We start from the raw sequence: 21,539 nt of genomic DNA, 5'->3' as shown, positions 1-21,539 counted from the left end.
GGCATCCACGTGCATGCCCGCACCGCGCCTGCGCGTCCCTTCGTTCGATCCCGCCTACTTTCCCCTCCGGAATGGCCACGCCCCCTCTTCCCGCCACACTGCGCCTGCGCCGGGCTTCCCGCCTCGCGCAGTGCGCGCCCTTTTTCAAATTCCAACCGCCACTTCGTCAGGCAGCTCCAACCTTTCCCATTCCCATCCAAATCCCCCATCTCAACTAAAATACTCCCATATACCTGCATTTAAACCCTTCCCATCCAGATATCCTAACCTAATCCAGTCCCAAACACTTCCATTTGACCCCTATCCATCTAATCCCTTTCCATTCATATTCCCATCTATATTCCCTAAACTAATCCAGTCCCAAACACTTCCATTTGACCCCTTTCCATCTAATCCCTTTCCATTCATATTCCCATCTATATTCCCTAAACTAATCCAGTCCCAAACACTTCCATTTGACCCCTTTCCATTCATATTCCCTAAAGTAATCCAGTCCCATGTACCTGCAATTGTCCCCTGTCCTTCTAAACTCATCCCATTCATATCTCCAACCAGATATCTTAAACTAATCCAGTCCCAAACACTTCCATTTGACCCCTTTCCATTCATATTCCCATCCATATTCCCTAAAGTAATCCAGTCCCATGTACCTGCAATTGTCCCCTGTCCTTCTAAACTCATCCCATCCATATCCCCAACCAGATATCTTAAACTAATCTACTCCCAAACACTACCATTTGACCCCTATCCATCCAAACCTTTTCCATTCATATTCCCATCCATATTCCCTGAAGTAATCCAGTCCCATGTACCTGCAATTGTCCCCTGTCCTTCTAAACTCATCCCATTCATATCCCCAACCAGATATCTTAAACTAATCCAGTCCCAAACACTTCCATTTGACCCCTTTCCATCCATATTCCCTAAAGTAATCCAGTCCCATGTACCTGCAATTGTCCCCTGTTCTTCTAAACCCATCCCATCCATATCCCCAACCAGATATCTTAAACTAATCTACTCCCAAACACTACCATTTGACCCCTATCCATCCAAACCTTTTCCATTCATATTCCCATCCATATTCCCTGAAGTAATCCAGTCCCATATACCTGCAATTGTCCCCTGTCGTTCTAAACTCATCCCATCCATATCCCCAACCAGATATCTTAACCTAATCCAGTCCCAAACACTTCCATTTGACCCCTATCTATCTAAACCCTTTCCATCCATATTCCCATAGTCCCATGTTCCAGCGCTTGGCCCCTATCCCTCTACACCCTTCCCATCCATATCCCCATCCAGATATCCTAACCTAATCCAGTCCCAAACACCTACATTTGGCCCATATCCCTCTAAACTCTTCCCTTCAAATATCCTGAACTACTCTAGTCCCACATACCTGCAATTGGCCCCTATCCATCTAAACCCTTTCTATTCATATTCCCGTCCAGATATCCTAAACTAATCCAGTCCCAAACACCTGAAGTTGCCCCGTATCCATCTTAAACTTTTCCCATCCATATCCCCTAAATTAATCTAGTCCCATATACCATCACTTGGCCCCTATCCCTCTAAACCTTTCCCACCTTATCCAGAATTCCTAAACAAATCTGGTCCCAAACACTTGGCACCAATGCCTCTAACCCCTTCCCATGCATATCCCCATCCAAATATCCTAAACTAACCTGGTCCCGTTGACCGGCACTTGGGCAGCTCTTTGTGGTCTGATTTGAGGGTACACTTGCTTGCCGTGGATTGAATGTTTGTGTGTTGTTCCCTGGAGCTCGAGATCCAGGAGTGTCATGAATTTAATTTGCTTTTGGGGAATCTCGGATGACTTTAGAGGAAAAAGTCATTCTGTAGGACAATGGTACTGGGCATGTTAGCTGAGCAGGTGACCTCATGAGCTTTTCCACCTAGTTTAGACTCGTCTCTCATTATGATGGACTGTCAAGAGGGAAGGTTAACTATCCAAAACTATTGGCCTGGCTTGGATCAGGGTTCCCATTTTCTGCATGTAACTTATTTAGTCAACTGTACTCAGACCTGTCAATGAGTTTTATTGCAAACTTTTGCCTTTTTATTGCTGATTAAGGACGTTTTTTTTGTAATTTTAATACCAATTTCTGTATAACTAATGTGCAAAACTAAGGGGAGTAGCCAGAGAGAGCTCTTAAGGGTAAAAATTGATGCCAGGACTCTGCTAATGGTTTTAGAACCTTAGCTCAAGCTATGTTACAGTGTAACATTGATACCGTAGGTAAATAAAGGTAATAATTTAAATTAAACTGACTGTAAGAGTTTTATATTCCAGACTACTTCAGAGCTTCACCTCTAGGATGAACCAAGAGAGGCTGACAGGTTGAGTCCATTAGGGATTCCCTGAGCCATCTCGAATAGGTATGTTTAACACTGATCCCTCGACTCTTCCCACCCATATCCCCATCCAGATATCCTAAACTAATCCAGTCCCATTTCCCTGCACTTGGTTCCCATCCCTCCAAACCCTTCCCAACCAGATATCCTAAACTAATCCAGTCCCATTTCCCCAATTGGCCCCTATCCCGCCAAATCCTTCCCATCCAGATATCCTAAACTAATCCAGTCCCATTTCCCCAATTGGCCCCAACCCTCCAAACCCTTCCCATCCAGATATCCTAAACTAATCCAGTCCCATTACCCCAATTGGCCCCTAACCCTCCAAACCCTTCCCAACCAGATATCCTAAACTAATCCAGTCCCATTTCCCCAATTGGCCCCTATCCCGCCAAATCCTTCCCATCCAGATATCCTAAACTAATCCAGTCCCATTTCCCCAATTGGCCCCTATCCCTCCAAACCCATCCCAACCAGATATCCTTAACTAATCCAGTCCCATTTCCCCAATTGGCCCCTATCCCTCCAAACCCATCCCAACCAGATATCCTAAACTAATCCAATCCCATTTGCCCAATTGGCCCCTATCCCTCCAAACCCTTCCCATCCAGATATTCTAAACTAATCCAATCCCATTTGCCAGCATTTGGTCCATTTTCCCCCTAAATCCTTCCTATCCATTTCCCATCCAGATGCCTTTTCCATGTTAAAAATCACACAACACCAGGTTATAGTCCACCAAGATTTATTGGAAGCACTAGCTTTCAGAGCACTGCTCCTTCATCAGGTGCTGGAAGAGCACAGCAGTTCAGGCAGCATCCAACGAGCAGCGAAATCGACGTTTCGGGCAAAAGCCCTTCATCAGGAATAAAGGCAGTGAGCTGGAAGCGTGGAGAGATAAGCTAGAGGAGGGTGGGGTGGGGAGAGAGTAGCATAGAGTACAATGGGTGAGTGGGGGAGGGGATGAATGTGATAGGTCAGGGAGGAGAGGGTGGAGTAGATAGATGGAAAAGAAGATAGGCAGGTCGGACAAGTCCAGACAAGTCATGGGGACAGAAGAACGCCTCATTTTCCGCCTCGGAACACTTCAACCCCAGGGCATCAATGTGGACTTCAACAGCTTCCTCATTTTCCCTTCCCCCACCTCATCCCAGTTTCAACTTCCAGCTCAGCACCGTCCCCATGACTTGTCCGGACTTGTCCAACCTGCCTATCTTCTTTCCCACCTATCCACTCCACCCTCTCCTCCCTGACCTATCACAATCATCCCCTCCCCCACTCACCCATTGTACTCTATGCTACTCTCTCCCCACCCCTCCACCCCTCTAGCTTATCTCTCCACCCTTCAGGCTCACTGCCTTTATTCCTGATGAAGGGCTTTTGACCGAAACGTCGATATTGCTGCTCCTCGGATGCTGCCTGAACTGCTGTGCTCTTCCAGCACCACTGATCCAGAATCTGGTTTCCAGCATCTGCAGTCATTGTTTTTACCTCCTTTATCAGGTGGTTGATAAGCAGCACTTTAAAAGCTAGTGCTTCCAAATAAACCTGTTGGACTATAACCTGGTGCTGTGTGATTTTTAACTTTGTCCACCCCAGTCCAACACCAGCATCTCCAAATCAAGAATTTTAAACATTGCAATTGTACCAGCCTCCAACACATCCTCTGGCTGCTCTCTCTGTGTGAAAAAGTTGACCCTCTGCTCCCTTTCCACCTCACATCTTAAACCTACGCCCCTCTAGCTTTGGACCCTCCCACCCCAAGGAAAGGACCTCATCTATTTACCCTATCCATGCCCCTCAGCGTCTGATGCTCCAGGCCAAACAGCCCCGAGCCTATCCAGCCTCTCCCTGTAGCTCAAACCCTCCAACATCCTTGCCTGAACCCTTTCCCAACATCCTTGCTGTAGCAGGGAGTCCGGAATTGAACGCAATATTCCCAAAGTGGCCTCACCAATACAGCCACAGCCTGACCTCCCGACTCCTGTACTCCTGACCAGTAAAGGCAAGCATACCAAACGCTGCCTTCACTGCCCTGTCTTCCCATTTTCAAGGAATCATGAAACTAGACTCCAAGGTCTCTTTGTTCAGCAACACTTCCCCCAGGACCCCACCATTAGGCGTATACGTCCTGCCCGTTTCTGAAATGCAGCCTTCACATTTACTTAAATTAAACTGCTGCCCATTGGCCCATCTGATTGAGGTCCCAAGGTAACCATTTGCACCATCCACTACACACCTGACCCAAATATTCAGCACCACCCCCCAACTTCCTAAAAGAAACGTCCATCCTTCTCAGCGACCCATCATACAGAACGTTGTCAAGCAGAAGACTTATAAAGACCGATAGAGTACAATGAAGAAAGAAACAAGGAGGGAGAAGATTAAGTATGGAGGTAAGCCAGGCGGTAATATGTGGAAAGGTTGTCGGAGTTACTTCAGATATATAATGGACAAAAGTGGACATTGGATTGCTGGAAAATGGCGCTGGAGAAGTAGGGGAACAAAGAAATGGCAGAGGAACTGAACAAGTACTTTATGTACCCTATCAACAAACACATCGAGTTAGACCCCATCTACCACCCCCTGAGAAAAGGAACCGGAAGTGACTTCGCCGCAGGAAATGACATCACCAACCCAACCCCAGAAATAGAAAGCAGGAATGTTCAGCATTGCTTCACCTGAGGTCCACTGAAGACGTTACCTAGGGAGGTAACGAAACGTCTGGAAGTGAACCTTTCAGCTCAGCGAGCGAGCAAGCCTCCATCCAAAACCTCAACCCGAGCTACAAATCTTTCTCAAAACTTTATGTCAATCTCCGCAGGGGTAAGACATGAGGAGTATCGCAAAACTTCGAGAGAATCGGGGGCAGAGATGACCACGGTGGCTGTCACCAAGGAAAAGGTGCGAGAAAAGCTGAAAAGCCACAAGAGATTGGAGCAGAAAATAGGCCATTCAGCCCATCAAGTCTGCTGCACGATTCAATCATGGCTGATAGGTCTCTCAACCCCATTCTCCCGCTTTCTTTCCCGATTTCCCCTTGACAATCGGGAACCTATCTAACAGCCCCGAGTATCCAGCCTCTCCCTGTAGCTCAAACCCTCCAATATCCTTGTAAATCTTTTCTGAACCCTTTCACAATATCCTTCCGATAGGAAGGAGAGCAGAATTGCGCGCAATATTCCAAATGTGGCCTGACCAATACAGCCACAACATGACCTCCCAACTCCCTGTACTCGATACTCTGACCAATAAAGGAAAGCATACCAAACGCTGCCTTCACTATCCTATCTACCTGCGACTCCACTTTCAAGGAGCTATGAACCTGCGCTCCAAGGTCTCTTTGTTCAGCAACACTCCCTAGGAACGTCTCGCTGCCCTGGGGGGTGGGGTGGATGATGCCACCTCCCAGTGGATTGTGGGAGTGTTTTTTGGCGCCTCCGTACCTGAGGACGCACACTTCGGGGCGGAAGACCGATTCCTGGGACCGACGGAGGGAGAGAGGCCGGATCGGCTCGGGATTTATATTCACCGGAGGTTCGAGAGGAACGGGGAAGCGGTGATGACGGTTCTGAACCCGGGAAAAATTTTTAAAAATGTTCCATTTCACTGGCTGATCGTCGTGCTGAGAGTCAGTGGGAACGCGAGGGTTAAAGGTCCACTGTTGGGATGGTTCTCTACATGTTCACCAATACCTACCGCACCCCCCTCCCAGTGTGGTCTCCTCTACCTCGGGGAGAACGGACACTTTCTTGTGGATGGTTTTGGAGAACATCTGGGACACCTGCACCCACAAACTCCACCGCCCCATGACTGAAACACTTCAACATCTCTTCCCCCTCCTGAGCCTGGAGGAGGAACCCTTCATATTCCGCCTTGGGACCCTGCAACCACGTGGGAATCAATGTGGATTTCCACAATACCCCTCCCCCCCACATTATCCCAAGCCTCAAACTAGGCACCGCCCTCTGGACCTGTGCATCACTCACCCCACCCCCCATCTCTGACCTATCACCTTCTCCATCACCTATCCCCCCCCCAACACTTGGACCCACCAGCCTCATTCCTGATGGAAGGGCTTATGCCCGAAACGTCGACTCTCTTCTTCTCCTCGGACCTGCCGCGCTTTTCCAGCACCTCCCTCTCGGCACTGATCTCCAGCGTCTGCAGCCCTCACGTTCTCCTGTGTGCGCCCGGCCAGTAACAGGGCAGAGATGGGAGCCGGGGGTCTGGCTGTTCCTGACCTAGCAAGGCCGTCTGGAGACAGAGGTGTGTATCTCACTCCCAGTCCCTGAGCGAAGATACTTGCTTTTGGAACTGCGCTGTCAGCCCAGATCATGATTTGGAGATACTGGTGTTGGACTGGGGTGTACAAAGTTTAAAAACTCACACTTCACTCATAACCTGGTGTTGTGTGATCTCTTTAGCCATGATCAGACATTCCATGTCCTGTTGTCATTCCGATAATTCTTTGCCAGTCCACAACAGTCTATGAAGACAGACCACATTCCGGATACAAAAACCTATGATCTACCCCTTTCCATGAGACTGATGAGATTCCCAACAGTATGGAAACAGGCCCTTCGGCCCAACAAGTCCACACCGAGGAACCCGCCCAGTTCCATTACCCTCTGGCTAATGAACTGAACATTTAGCACGGCCAATCCCACCCTAACCTGCACATCCCTGGGCACTACGGGGACAATTTAGCACGGCCAATCCACCCTAACCTGCACATCCCTGGGCACTACGGGGACAATTTAGCACGGCCAATCCACCCTAACCTGCACATCCCTGGGCACTACGGGGACAATTTAGCACGGCCAATCCACCCTAACCTGTACATCCCTGGGCACTACGGGGACAATTTAGCACGGCCAATCCCACCCTAACCCGCACATCCCTGGGCACTATGGGGACAATTTAGCACGGCCAATCCACCCTAACCTGTACATCCCTGGGCACTACGGGGACAATTTAGCACGGCCAATCCCACCCTAACCTGCACACCTTTGGACTGTGGGAGGAAACCAGAGGAAACCCACGCAGACACACGGGGGGAGAATGTGCAAACTCCACACAGACAGTCGCCTGAGGAGGTGGGAGGGGAATCGAACCTGGGTCCCTGGTGCCGTGAGGCAGTGCTGCTAACCACTGAGCCACTGGGCTGGGCCGTGAGGACAGGACAGTGACAAGGCTGTGTGCAGGGTTTAATATTATGAAGGGAAGGGAGCCGTCTCCAGCTACTGGGAGAGTGAAAAACACAAACAGTTAACGAGATTTGGATTCTGTCTAGTGATGTTGGAATCCTTTGTATCACTGACACCAGAGCAGGATCCAAAAATGCTATTTACTCGGGGAGTGTCTCTTCTGACGGCATTCTGCGGCTCTCCTGCAGTTGTCGGAATTAAAGAGGTCCAAAATGTACTTCAACATCTGACAGACAGCGACAAACTTCCAACAGGACTAGACATGGGGTGGGGGGAAATGCAGGAAAGTTGTTCCTGAAACTGGGAGGGAGAGGAGGGGACGAAAACCAGGGTTCCGAATTTCAGGATGAAAGTTCAATCCCCCTGAACTGAGATGAAGGAGACTGTGTTCACCCAGAGAGTCGGGGCGGGCGGCAGAATTCTCTGCCAAATGGGCTGAAACTTTATGTTTCCACATTGACAGAGAACTCACCTGAGCTAACCATCCAAAATTCCCCAACAAGGGAGAATCGAGGGGTTATATTCCAGGCTGAGGGGTTTAATCAGGAAGGGGGAATCGAGGGGTTATATTCCAGGCTGAGGGGTTTAATCAGGAAGGGGGAATCGAGGGGTTATATTCCAGGCCGAGAGGTTTAATCAGGAAGGGGAATCGAGGGGTTATATTCCAGGCCGAGGGGTTTAATCAGGAAGGGGGAATCGAGGAGGTTATATTCCAGGCCGAGGGGTTTAATCAGGAAGGGGGAATCGAGGAGGTTATATTCCAGGCCGAGGGGTTTAATCAGGAAGGGGGAATCGAGGGGTTATATTCCAGGCCATGGGGTTGAATCAGGAAGGGGGAATCGAGGGGGTTATATTCCAGGCCGAGGGGTTGAATCAGGAAGGGGGAATCGAGGGGGTTATATTCCAGGCCGAGGGGTTTAATCAGGAAGGGGGAATCGAGGGGGTTATATTCCAGGCTGAGGGGTTTAATCAGGAAGGGGGAATCGAGGGGTTATATTCCAGGCCGAGGGGTTGAATCAGGAAGGGGGTGTGGGGGGTGACATGAGCCTGAGATCCCTGTGACGTTGACCCCGATTGTGAGCTCACAATCTCCAGGGTAACGTTGTGACGACCAGCTCCGGTCGCCGCGACGATTGCCCCTCGATGTGGCGGTGAGGTGTTGGGGGCGGTGGGTGGGTGGTTCCGGTGTAGCCCTTGTAACTTGCCTCCTGCATCGATGCCCGCAGCTGGTAGTAGCTAGCGAGAGCGGGTAGCGGGCGGAGGGCAGGGTGAGCTGTGTGACGGGTGAGGGTGGGCCGGTCAGTCTCTGAAGCGATGTATCTCTGTACCTGGCTGGTCATTACCGTACTGCAGTTTGCCGTCTCTCAGATGGGTATGTCTGAGGGTCAGCGCTGAGGGAGGGTCAGTGCTGAGGGAGCGGGGGCTGTGGGAGGGTCAGTGCTGAGGGAGGGTCAGTGCTGAGGGAGCAGGGCTGTGGGAGGGTCAGTGCTGAGGGAGTGGGCGTTCTAGGAGGGTCAGCGCTGAGGGAGCGTGTGCTGTGGGAGGGTCAGTGCTGAGGGAGAGGGTGATGTGGGAGAGTCAGTGCTGAGGGAGAGGGTGATGTGGGAGGGTCAGTGCTGAGGGAGAGGGGGCTGTGGGAGGGTCAGTGCTGCTGAGGGAGCGGGTGCTGTGGGAGGGTCAGCGCTGAGGGAGTGGGGACTGTGGGAGGGTCAGTGCTGAGGGAGGATCAGTGCTGAGGGAGTGGGTGTGGGGGAGGGTCAATGCTGAGGGAGTGGATGCTGTGGGAGGGTCAGCGCTGAGGGAGTGGGCGTTGAGCGAGTGGGCATTCTAAGAGGGTCAGCGCTGAGGGAGCGGGTGCTGTGTGAGGGTCAGCGCTGAGGGAGTGGGCGCTGTGGGAGGGTCAGTGCTGAGGGAGCGGGCGCTGTGGGAGGGTCAGTGCTGAGGGAGCGAGTGCTGTGGGAGGGACAGTGCTGAGGGAGGGTCAGCGCTGAGGGAGTGGGCGTTGAGCGAGTGGGCATTCTAAGAGGGTCAGCGCTGAGGGAGCGGGTGCTGTGTGAGGGTCAGCGCTGTGGGAGGGTCAGCGCTGAGGGAGTGGGCGCTCTGGGAGGGTCAGTGCTGAGGGAGCGGGCGCTGTGGGAGGGTCAGTGCTGAGGGAGCGAGTGCTGTGGGAGGGACAGTGCTGAGGGAGTGAGGGCTGTGGGAGGGTCACTGCTGAGGGATGGGGAGCTGTGGGAGGGTCAGCGCTGAGGGAGCGGGTGCTGTGGGAGGGTCAGTGCTGAGGGAGCAGGTGCTGTGGGAGGATCAGCGCTGAGGGAGTGGGCGCTGTGGGAGGGTCACCGCTGAGGGAGTGGGCGCTGTGGGAGGGTCACCGCTGAGGGTGAGTCAGTGCTGAGGGAGCGGGCGCTGTGGGAGAGCCAGCGCTGAGGGAGCGGGCGCTGTGGAAGGGTCAGTGCTGAGAGAGCGGGGGCTGTGGGAAAGTCAGTCCTGACGGAGCGGGTGCTGTGGGACGGTCAGCGTTGAGGGAGGGTCAGCGCTGAGGGAGTGGGTGCTGTGGGAGGGTCAGTGCTGAGGGAGTGGGTGCTGTGGGAGGGTCAGTGCTGAGGGAGCGGGTGCTGTGGGAGGGTCAGTGCTGAGGGAGGGTCAGTGCTGAGGGAGCGGGAGCTGAAGGAGGGTCAGTGCTGAGGGAGGGTCAGAGCTGAGGGAGCGGGTGCTGTGGGAGGGTCAGTGCTGAGGGAGTGGGTGCTGTGGGAGGGTCAGTGCTGAGGGAGTGGGGACTGTGGGAGGGTCAGAGCTGAGGGAGCGGGTGCTGTGGGAGGGTCAGTGCTGAGGGAGTGGGTGCAGTGGGAGGGTCAGCGCTGAGGGAGTGGGTGCAGTGGGAGGGTCAGCGCTGAGGGAGTGGGCGCTGTGGGAGGGTCAGTGCTGAGGGAGTGGGCGCTGTGGGAGGGTCAGTGCTGAGGAAGCGGGTGCTGTGGGAAGGTCAGTGCTGAGGGAGTGGGTGCTGTGGGAGGGTCAGTGCTGAGAGAGTGGGTGCTGTGGGAGGGTCAGCGCTGAAGGAGTGCGAACTGTGGGAGGGTCAGTGCTGAGGGAGCGGGCGCTGTGGGAGGGTCAGTGCTGAGGGAGTGGGTGCTGTGGGAGGGTCAGTGCTGAGGGAGTGGGTGGTGTGGGAGGGTCAGCGCTGAGGGAAGGTCAGTGCTGAGGGAGTGGGCGCTGTGGGAGGGTCAGCGCTGAGGGAGCGGGGGCTGTGGGCGGGTCAGTGCTGAGGGAGTGGTTGCTGTGGGAGGGTCAGTGCTGAGGGAGTGGGCGTTGAGCGAGTGGGCGTTCTAGGAGGGTCAGCGCTGAGGGAGCGTGTGCTGTGGGAGGGTCACCGCTGAGGGAGTGGGCGTTGAGCGAATGGACGCTCTAGGAGGGTCAGCGCTGAGGGAGCGGGTGCTGAGGGAGGGTCAGCGCTGAGGGAGTGGGGACTGTGGAAGGGTCAGTGCTGAGGGAAGGTCAGTGCTGAGGGAGTGGGCGTGGGGGAGGGTCAGTGCTGAGGGAGTGGGTGCTGTGGGAGGGTCAGCGCTGAGGGAGGGTCAGCGCTGATGGAGTGGGCGTTGAGCGAGTGGGCGTTCTAGGAGGGTCAGCGCTGAGGGAGTGAGTGCTGTGGGAAGGTCAGTGCTGAGGGAGAGGATGATGTGGGAGGGACAGTGCTGAGGGAGTGGGCGCTGTGGGAGGGTCAGTGCTGAGGGAGTGGGGGCTGTGGGAGGGTCACTGCTGAGGGAGTGGGAGCTGTGGGATGGTCAGCGCTGAGGGAGTGGGGGCTGTGGGAGGGTCAGTGCTGAGGGAGGGTCAGTGCTGAGGGAGCGGGTGCTGTGGGAGGGTCAGTGCTGAGGGAGTGGGCGCTGTGGGAGGGTCAGTGCTGAGGGAGTGGGCGCTGTGGGAGGGTCAGTGCTGAGGGAGCGGGTGCTGTGGGAGGGTCAGCGCTGAGGGAGCGGGTGCTGTGGGAGGGTCGGTGCTGAGGGAGCAGGTGCTGTGGGAGGGTCAGTGCTGAGGGAGCGGGGGCTGTGGGAGGGTCAGCGCTGAGGGAGCGGGTGCTGAGGGAGGGTCAGTGCTGAGGGAGCGGGTGCTGTGGGAGGGTCAGTGCTGAGGGAGGGTCAGTTGGGGAGTGAGGCTGACGTGCTCGGAGCGCCGGGCGGCGCTACGTGAATGCAGCTGCCTCTCGGGCTGTGCTGACTGCTCACCCCCTTCCCATTTGGCAGATTTTGTGCAGGTCTTTGACATCCTGATCACGGCCGAAGACAGCAATTCCTCGTTCCACCCGGAGATCCTGTTCCTGAACGGCTCGGGGTTCACCTTGGCGAAAGTTGGTGACGCTGCCACCCTGTACTGCCATGTCTTGTTGCTGGGTGACTCTGCTGAGCCCCGCTACACCATGAGGTGGGAGGCCAGTCGCTACGGTGACCTCACCGTCGCTCAAATCGACCAGAGCCTGGACGATGGACCCTACATCCACCCGGCCTACCAGGACAGGCTTAGCCTGGTCTCCCATGGGCCCGAGAGCCTGCTCCACTTTGACCCTGTCCAGGAACAGGACTTTGGAGAATACCTCTGCAAGGGGCAGGTGGTGGGCCAGGAGGGAGAGACCTTCACTTCACTGTCCATCCTGGCTGAGGGTAAGGCTGGAGCTCCCTCCCTCTCTCAGAACTCTCTGATTCTCTGTCTCTCTCTCTCTCTGACCAAATCTCTCGCTCTCCCCCCCTCCTCTCTCTCTGTCTCTCTCTCTCTCTCTCTCAACCCCCTGTGTCTCTCACTCTAATACTCACTCTCTATTTCTTTCTGTCTCTAGTTCACTGTCTCTCTCTCTCTCTGACACTCACTCTCTGTCTCTACCTTTCTCTCGATCTCTCTCTGACACTCTGTCTCTCCCTCTCTCTTCCTGTGTGTGTCTCACTCTGTCTCTGTCTCTTACTTTCTCTCCCTCTCTCTCTCTCTCTCTGACACTGTCTCTGTCTCTCCCTCTCGTTAGATCTCTCTCTCTCTCTCTTTGGCACTCTCTCTCTCTCTCTCTCTCTCTCTCTCTAGATCTCTCTCTCTCTGGCACACACTCTCTCTCTCTCTCTCTCTCTCTCTCTGGCACTCCGTCTCTTTAGATCTGTCTCTCTCTCTCTCTCTGTCGGATGCTCTCTCTCTCTGACTCTCTCTTTGTCTCTTCCTCTCTCTAGATCTCTCTCTCTTTGTCTCTCTCTTTGTCTCTCTCTCTCTCTCTCTCTCTCTGATGCTCTCTCTCTCTCTGGCACTCCCTCTCTTTAGATCTCTCTCTCTGTCTCTCTCTCTGTCTCTCTGTCTGTCTCTGTCTCTCTCTCTCTCTCTGTCGGATGCGCTCTCTCTCTCTCTCTGACTCTCTCTTTGTCTCTTCCTCTCTCTAGATCTCTCTCTCTCTTTGTCTCTCTCTCTCTCTCTCTGCCTCTCCCTCTCTCTAGATCTCTCTCTCTCTGCCTCTTCCTCTCTCTAGATCGCTCTATGTCTCTCTCGCTGTGGCTTTCTCTTCCTTTCCCTCCCTCCCTCCTCTATCTCTCTTTCCCCCCCTCCATCCCTCCTTCTCTGTCTATCCTCAGTCTATCTCTCTCTCTTTAGCTCTCTGTATCTCTGTGTCTCTTGGTGGGGAGCGGGATGGCGATGGAGAGAGGGAAGGATGCAGAGGAAGGGATGGAGATAGTTTTGTGAAGGATAGAGAGACAGTGTCATTGAGAGAGAGAGATGGAGATACTGAGAAAGAGGGATAGATCAAGAGGGATGGAGATCGAAAGATCAAAGGACGATGATGAGAAATGAGAATAGGATGCATTGTGAGAGAGAGGGATAGAGAGAGAGGGGAAATGGAGATAGAGAGTAGGTGGATGGAGGGAAAGTGGGTCGGAGCGATAGAGACAATTAGAGGGAAAGTGGGATCAGGATAGGGGCTGGAGAGGCAGCAGCAAGGAAAGGGATGCTCACACAAATACAGGGATTGAGAGAAGGTGGCGATGAGGGAGTGAACGTGATAGGGGGAGAGAGAGAGAGAGAGGGAGTGCTGGAGAGACACCAAGAAGGAGGGGGTGGAGAGATAGAGAGAGAGGGGGAGAGAGAGAGCTATAGGGAGGGGATGGAGAGATAGTGAGAGAGGGGGAGAGAGAGCTATAGGGAGGGGATGGAGAGATAGTGAGAGAGGGGGAGAGAGAGCTATAGGGAGGGGATGGAGAGATAGTGAGAGAGGGGGAGAGAGAGCTATAGGGAGGGGATGGAGAGATAGTGAGAGAGGGGGAGAGAGAGCTATAGGGAGGGGATGGGGAGATAGTGAGAGAGGGGGAGAGAGAGCTATAGGGAGGGGATGGAGAGATAGTGAGAGAGAGCGAGAGAGAGCTATAGGGAGGGGATGGGGAGATAGTGAGAAAGGGAGAGAGAGAGAGCTATAGGGAGGGGATGGGGAGATAGTGAGAGAGAGCGAGAGAGAGCTATAGGGATGGGATGGTGAGATAGTGAGAGAGGGGGAGAGAGAGAGCTATAGGGAGGGGATGGTGAGATAGTGAGAGAGGAGGAGAGAGAGAGAGCTATAGGGAGGGGATGGAGAGATAGTGAGAGAGAGCTATAGGGAGGGGATGGAGAGATAGTGAGAGAGGGGGAGAGAGAGCTACAGGGAGGGGATGGAGAGATAGTGAGAGAGAAGGAGATAGAGCGATAAGGAGGAGATGGAGAGATAGTGAGAGAGGGGGAGAGAGAGCTATCAGGAAGGGATGGAGAGATAGTGAGAGAGAGCGAGAGAGAGCAATAGGGAGGGGATGGAGAGATAGTGAGAGAGGGGGGAGAGAGAGCTATAGGGAGGGGATGAGGAGATAGTGAGAGAGGGGGAGAGAGCTATAGGGAGGGGATGGAGAGATAGTGAGAGAGGGGGAGAGAGCTATAGGGAGGGGATGGAGAGATAGTGAGAGAGCGAGAGAGAGCTATAGGGAGGGGATGGAGAGATAGTGAGAGAGCGAGAGAGAGCTATAGGGAGGGGATGGAGAGATAGTGAGAGAGGGGAAGAGAGCTATAGGGAGGGGATGGAGAGATAGTGAGAGAGCGAGAGAGAGCTATAGGGAGGGGATGGAGAGATAGTGAGAGAGGGGAAGAGAGCTATAGGGAGGGGATGGAGAGATAGTGAGAGAGCGAGAGAGAGCTATAGGGAGGGGATGGAGAGATAGTGAGAGAGGGGAAGAGAGCTATAGGGAGGGGATGGAGAGATAGTGAGAGAGGGGAAGAGAGCTATAGGGAGGGGATGGGGAGATGGTGAGAGAGGGGGAGAGAGCTATAGGGAGGGGATGGAGAGATAGTGAGAGAGAGCGAGAGAGAGCAATAGGGAGGGGATGGAGAGATAGTGAGAGAGAGCGAGAGAGAGCAATAGGGAGGGGATGGAGAGATAGTGAGAGAGGGGGGAGAGAGAGCTATAGGGAGGGGATGGAGAGATAGTGAGAGAGGGCGGAGAGAGAGCTATAGGGAGGGGATGGAGAGATAGTGAGAGAGTGAGAGAGAGAGCTATAGGGAGGGGATGGAGAGATAGTGAGAGAGCGAGAGAGAGAGCTATAGGGAGGGGATGGAGAGATAGTGAGAGAGTGAGAGAGAGAGCTATAGGGAGGGGATGGAGAGATAGTGAGAGAGTGAGAGAGAGAGAGCTATAGGGAGGGGATGGAGAGATAGTGAGAGAGTGAGAGAGAGAGCTATAGGGAGGGGATGGAGAGATAGTGAGAGAGCTACAGGGAGGGGGTGGAGAGATAGTGAGGCAGAGGGAAGGGAGTCACTGCGGGGGGGGACGGAGAGAGAGGTGAAAGGTCGCAGTGACGCTGAGCTGAGATGGAGAGAGAGAGAGAGATGCCTGGTAAGAGTAGGGGGCAGGGCGAGGGTGGTTGAGGGTGGGGGCAGCATTCCCAGGGCACTGACTGTCACCCCTCACCCCCTCCCCCCCCGATGCCCACGCTCGTTGTTTCAGACACGCGGCCGGACCTGGAGACCCCGGACTCGGAGCGCGCCAATGCCACCATGGCGCCAGAGGTGATCTCCCTGAACAGCTCGGGCAGGGTGACCGCACGGCTGGGACAGCGGGCAGAGCTGGAGTGCCGGATCGAGAGCGGGCAGCCGGGAGTGCCCGTGCTCGCCGTGGAGTGGGGCAGCGCAGCGGGAGATGTGGTCCTCTCCCGGGTCGACCAGGCTGATCCCAGCGCCAATTACCTCGACCCGCGCTACCGACAGCGCCTCACGGTCAGCTTCCTGGGGAACAGTGCCCGCCTCATCTTCCGCGCCGTCCGCCAGGAGGATTACGGGGAGTACCTCTGCAAGGCGTGGGTCTCTGGGCACCCGGAACACTCACTCACAGCCTCAACCAGCCTCGAAGAAGGTGAGGGAGCGGGCGCTGTGGGAGGGTCAGTGCTGAGGGAGCGGGCGCTGTGGGAGGGTCAGTGCTGAGGGAGGGTCAGTGCTGAGGGAGGGTCAGTGCTGAGGGAGTGGGCGCTGTGGGAGGGTCAGTGCTGAGGGAGGATCAGTGCTGAGGGAGGGTCAGTGCTGAGGGAGTGGGGGCTGTGGGAGGGTCAGTGCTGAGGGAGCGGGCGCTGTGGGAGGGTCAGTGCTGAGGGAGTGGGTGCTGTGGGAGGGTCAGTGCTGAGGGAGTGGGCGCTGTGGGAGGGTCAGTGCTGAGGGAGGGGGGCTGTGGGAGGGTCAGTGCTGAGGGAGTGGGCGCTGTGGGAGGGTCAGTGCTGAGGGAGCGGGCGCTGTGGGAGGGTCAGTGCTGAGGGAGGGTCAGTGCTGAGGGAGTGGGCGCTGTGGGAGGGTCAGTGCTGAGGGAGCGGGTGCTGTGGGAGGGTCAGTGCTGAGGGAGCGGGTGCTGTGGGAGGGTCAGTGCTGAGGGAGCGGGCGCTGTGGGAGGGTCAGTGCTGAGGGAGGGTCAGTGCTGAGGGAGTGGGCGCTGTGGGAGGGTCAGTGCTGAGGGAGCGGGTGCTGTGGGAGGGTCAGTGCTGAGGGAGCGGGTGCTGTGGGAGGGTCAGTGCTGAGGGAGCGGGTGCTGAGGGAGGGTCAGTGCTGAGGGAGCGGGCGCTGTAGAAGGGTCAGTGCTGAGGGAGTGGGCGCTGTGGGAGGGTCAGTGCTGAGGGAGTGCCGCACAGTAGGAGGGTCAGTGCTGAGGGAGTGCCACACAGTTGGAGGGTCAGTGCTGAGGGAGTGGGCACTGTCAGAGGGTCAGTGCTGAGGGAACGGACGCTGTGGGAGGGTCAGTGCTGAGGGAGTGGGCATTGTGAGATGGTCAGTGCTGAGGGAACGGACGCTGTTGGAGGGTCAGTGCTGAGGGAACGCCACACTGTCGGATGTCAGTGCTGAGGGAGTGGGTAGTGTGGGAGGGTCAGTGCTGAGGGAGTGGGCACTGTCAGAGGGTCAGCGCTGAAGGAGTGCTGCACAGTTGGAGGGTCAGTGCTGAGGGAGTGCCACACAGTTGGAGGGTCAGTGCTGAGGGAGTGCCACACAGTTGGAGGGTCAGTGGTGAGGGAGTGTGCGCTGTGGGAGGGTCAGTGGTGAGGGAGTGGGTGCTGTGTGAGGGTCAGTGGTGAGGGAGTGGGTGCTGTGTGAGGGTCAGTGGTGAGGGAGCGGGTGCTGTGGGAGGGTCTGTGCTGAGAGAGTGCCGCACTGTCGGACAGTCAGCGCTGAGCGAGTGCCACACTGTCAGAAGATCAGTGCTGAGGCAGTGCCGCACTGTAGGAGGGTCAGTGCTGAGGGAGTGCCGCACTGTCGGAGGGTCAGTGCTGAGAGAGTGGGCACTGTCGGAGGGTCAGCGCTGAGGGAGTGCTGCACTGTCAGAAGATCAGTGCTGAGGCAGTGCCGCACTGTAGGAGGGTTAGTGCTGAGAGAGTGGGTGCTGTGGGAGGGTCAACGCTGAGGGAGTGCGGCACTATCAGAGGGTCAGTACTGAGGGAGTGCCGCACAGTTGGAGGATCAGCGCTGAGGGAGTGGGCCCTGTCAGACGGTCAGTGCTGAGGGAGTGGGCACTATCAGATGGTCAGTGCTGAGGGGGCGGACGCTGTGGAAGGGTCAGTGCTGAGGGAGTGCCGCACTGTAGGAGGGTCTGTGCTGAGGGAGTGGGCGCTGTGAGATGGTCAGTGCTGAGGGAGTGCTGTACTGTTGGAGGGTCAGTGCTGAGGGAACGCCACACTGTCGGATGTCAGTGCTGAGGGAGTGGGTGCTGTGGGAGGGTCAGTGCTGAGGGAGTGGGCACTGTCAGAGGGTCAGCGCTGAAGGAGTGCTGCACAGTTGGAGGGTCAGTGCTGAGGGAGTGCCACATAGTTGGAGGGTCAGTGCTGAGGGAGTGCCACACAGTTGGAGGGTCAGTGCTGAGGGAGTGGGCACTGTAGGACGGTCAGCGCTGAGGGAGTGCCACACTGTCAGAGAGTGTGCGCTGTGGGAGGGTCAGTGGTGAGGGAGTGGGTGCTGTGTGAGGGTCAGTGCTGAGGGAGTGGGCACTGTCAGAGGGTCAGCACTGAAGGAGTGTCGCACAGTTGGAGGGTCAGTGCTGAGGGAGTGCCACACAGTTGGAGGGTCAGTGCTGAGGGAGTGCCACACAGTTGGAGGGTCAGTGGTGAGGGAGTGTGCGCTGTGGGAGGGTCAGTGGTGAGGGAGTGGGTGCTGTGTGAGGGTCAGTGGTGAGGGAGTGGGTGCTGTGTGAGGGTCAGTGGTGAGGGAGCGGGTGCTGTGGGAGGGTCTGTGCTGAGAGAGTGCCGCACTGTCGGACAGTCAGCGCTGAGCGAGTGCCACACTGTCAGAAGATCAGTGCTGAGGCAGTGCCGCACTGTAGGAGGGTCAGTGCTGAGGGAGTGCCGCACTGTCGGAGGGTCAGTGCTGAGAGAGTGGGCACTGTCGGAGGGTCAGCGCTGAGGGAGTGGGCACTATCAGATGGTCAGTGCTGAGGGGGCGGACGCTGTGGAAGGGTCAGTGCTGAGGGAGTGCCGCACTGTAGGAGGGTCTGTGCTGAGGGAGTGGGCGCTGTGAGATGGTCAGTGCTGAGGGAGTGCTGTACTGTCGGAGGGTCAGGGCTGAGGGAGTGCCGCAGTGTCGGAGGGTCAGGGCTGAGGGAGTGCTGTACTGTCGGAGGGCCAGTGCTGAGGGAGTGCCGCACTGTAGGAGGGTCTGTGCTGAGGGAGTGGGCATTCTGAGATGGTCAGTGCTGAGGGAGTGCTGTACTGTCGGAGGGTCAGTGCTGAGGGAGTGGGCACTGTTGGAGGGTCAGCGCTGAGGGAGTGCTGTACTGTCGGAGGGTCAGTGCTGAGGGAATGCTGCACTGTCGGAGGGTCAGTGCTGAGGGAGTGGGCGCTGTGGGAGGGCCAGTGCTGAGGGAGTGCCGCACAGTTGGAGGGTCAGTGCTGAGGGAGTGCCGCACTGTCGGAGGGTCAGTACTGAGGGAGTGCCGCACTGTTGGAGTGTCTGTGCTGAGGGAGCGGGCACTGTCAGAGGGTCAGTGCTGAGGGAGCGGGCACTGTCAGAGGGTCAGTGGTGAGGGAGTGCCGCACTGTTGGAGGGTCAGCGCTGAGGGAGTGCGCACTGTCGGAGGGTCAGTGCTGAGGGAGCGGGCACTGTCAGAGGGTCAGTACTGAGGGAGCGGGCGCTGTGGGAGCGGGGGCTATGGGATGGTCAGTGCTGAGGGAGTGGGGGCTATGGGAGGGTCAGTGCTGAGGGAGTGGGTGCTGTGGGAGGGTCAGTGCTGAGGGAGTGGGTGCTGTGGGAGGGTCAGTGCTGAGGGAGTGGGTGCTGTGGGAGGGTCAGTGCTGAGGGAGTGGGTGCTGTGGGAGGGTCAGTGCTGAGGGAGTGGGTGCTGAGGGAGGGTCAGTGCTGAGGGAGTGGGTGCTGTGGGAGGGTCAGTGCTGAGGGAGCGGGTGCTGAGGGAGGGTCAGTGCTGAGGGAGTGGGTGCTGTGGGAGCGGGCGCTGTGGGAGGGTCAGTGCTGAGGGAGCGGGTGCTGTGGGAGGGTCAGTGCTGAGGGAGCGGGTGCTGTGGGAGGGTCAGTGCTGAGGGAGTGGGCGCTGTGGCAGGGTCAGTGCTGAGGGAGCGGGTGCTGTGGGAGGGTCAGTGCTGAGGGAGCGGGCGCTGTGGGAGGGTCAGTGCTGAGGGAGGGTCAGTGCTGAGGGAGGGTCAGTGCTGAGGGAGTGGGCGCTGTGGGAGGGTCAGTGCTGAGGGAGGATCAGTGCTGAGGGAGGGTCAGTGCTGAGGGAGTGGGGGCTGTGGGAGGGTCAGTGCTGAGGGAGCGGGCGCTGTGGGAGGGTCAGTGCTGAGGGAGTGGGTGCTGTGGGAGGGTCAGTGCTGAGGGAGTGGGCGCTGTGGGAGGGTCAGTGCTGAGGGAGGGGGGCTGTGGGAGGGTCAGTGCTGAGGGAGTGGGCGCTGTGGGAGGGTCAGTGCTGAGGGAGCGGGCGCTGTGGGAGGGTCAGTGCTGAGGGAGGGTCAGTGCTGAGGGAGTGGGCGCTGTGGAGGGTCAGTGCTGAGGGAGCGGGTGCTGTGGGAGGGTCAGTGCTGAGGGAGCGGGTGCTGTGGGAGGGTCAGTGCTGAGGGAGCGGGCGCTGTGGGAGGGTCAGTGCTGAGGGAGCGGGTGCTGAGGGAGGGTCAGTGCTGAGGGAGCGGGCGCTGTAGAAGGGTCAGTGCTGAGGGAGTGGGCGCTGTGGGAGGGTCAGTGCTGAGGGAGTGGGCGCTGTGGGAGGGTCAGTGCTGAGGGAGTGCCGCACAGTAGGAGGGTCAGTGCTGAGGGAGTGCCACACAGTTGGAGGGTCAGTGCTGAGGGAGTGGGCACTGTCAGAGGGTCAGTGCTGAGGGAACGGACGCTGTGGGAGGGTCAGTGCTGAGGGAGTGGGCATTGTGAGATGGTCAGTGCTGAGGGAGTGCCGCACTGTTGGAGGGTCAGTGCTGAGGGAACGCCACACTGTCGGATGTCAGTGCTGAGGGAGTGGGTGCTGTGGGAGGGTCAGTGCTGAGGGAGTGGGCACTGTCAGAGGGTCAGCGCTGAAGGAGTGCTGCACAGTTGGAGGGTCAGTGCTGAGGGAGTGCCACATAGTTGGAGGGTCAGTGCTGAGGGAGTGCCACACAGTTGGAGGGTCAGTGCTGAGGGAGTGGGCACTGTAGGACGGTCAGCGCTGAGGGAGTGCCACACTGTCAGAGAGTGTGCGCTGTGGGAGGGTCAGTGGTGAGGGAGTGGGTGCTGTGTGAGGGTCAGTGCTGAGGGAGTGGGCACTGTCAGAGGGTCAGCACTGAAGGAGTGTCGCACAGTTGGAGGGTCAGTGCTGAGGGAGTGCCACACAGTTGGAGGGTCAGTGCTGAGGGAGTGCCACACAGTTGGAGGGTCAGTGGTGAGGGAGTGTGCGCTGTGGGAGGGTCAGTGGTGAGGGAGTGGGTGCTGTGTGAGGGTCAGTGGTGAGGGAGTGGGTGCTGTGTGAGGGTCAGTGGTGAGGGAGCGGGTGCTGTGGGAGGGTCTGTGCTGAGAGAGTGCCGCACTGTCGGACAGTCAGCGCTGAGCGAGTGCCACACTGTCAGAAGATCAGTGCTGAGGCAGTGCCGCACTGTAGGAGTGTCAGTGCTGAGGGAGTGCCGCACTGTCGGAGGGTCAGTGCTGAGAGAGTGGGCACTGTCGGAGGGTCAGCGCTGAGGGAGTGCTGCACTGTCAGAAGATCAGTGCTGAGGCAGTGCCGCACTGTAGGAGGGTTAGTGCTGAGAGAGTGGGTGCTGTGGGAGGGTCAACGCTGAGGGAGTGCGGCACTATCAGAGGGTCAGTGCTGAGGGAGTGCGGCACTATCGGAGGGTCAGTACTGAGGGAGTGCCGCACAGTTGGAGGGTCTGTGCTGAGGGAGTGGGCGCTGTGAGATGGTCAGTGCTGAGGGAGTGCTGTACTGTCGGAGGGTCAGGGCTGAGGGAGTGCCGCAGTGTCGGAGGGTCAGGGCTGAGGGAGTGCTGTACT

General features: G+C 56.8%; 1 protein-coding gene across 1 annotated transcript in view; it reads left to right on the top strand.

The window, feature by feature from the left end:
- LOC132809079 (uncharacterized) overlaps positions 1-21,539 on the top strand; it is a 36,261-nt gene that overhangs the window by 428 nt on the left and 14,294 nt on the right. Inside the window, exons 2-3 of the mRNA XM_060822476.1 lie at positions 11,822-12,235; positions 15,562-15,966. Coding sequence (XP_060678459.1) covers positions 11,995-12,235; positions 15,562-15,966 — 646 coding nt within the window. The 5' untranslated portion in view covers positions 11,822-11,994. The remainder of the gene's footprint in view (positions 1-11,821; positions 12,236-15,561; positions 15,967-21,539) is intronic.

The sequence above is a fragment of the Hemiscyllium ocellatum genome, unplaced genomic scaffold (assembly GCF_020745735.1).
Source record: "Hemiscyllium ocellatum isolate sHemOce1 unplaced genomic scaffold, sHemOce1.pat.X.cur. R, whole genome shotgun sequence".
Classification (NCBI taxonomy): domain Eukaryota; kingdom Metazoa; phylum Chordata; class Chondrichthyes; order Orectolobiformes; family Hemiscylliidae; genus Hemiscyllium; species Hemiscyllium ocellatum.
Note: the sequence above shows the minus strand (reverse complement) of the source record. Positions and strands in the feature narration are given on the sequence as shown.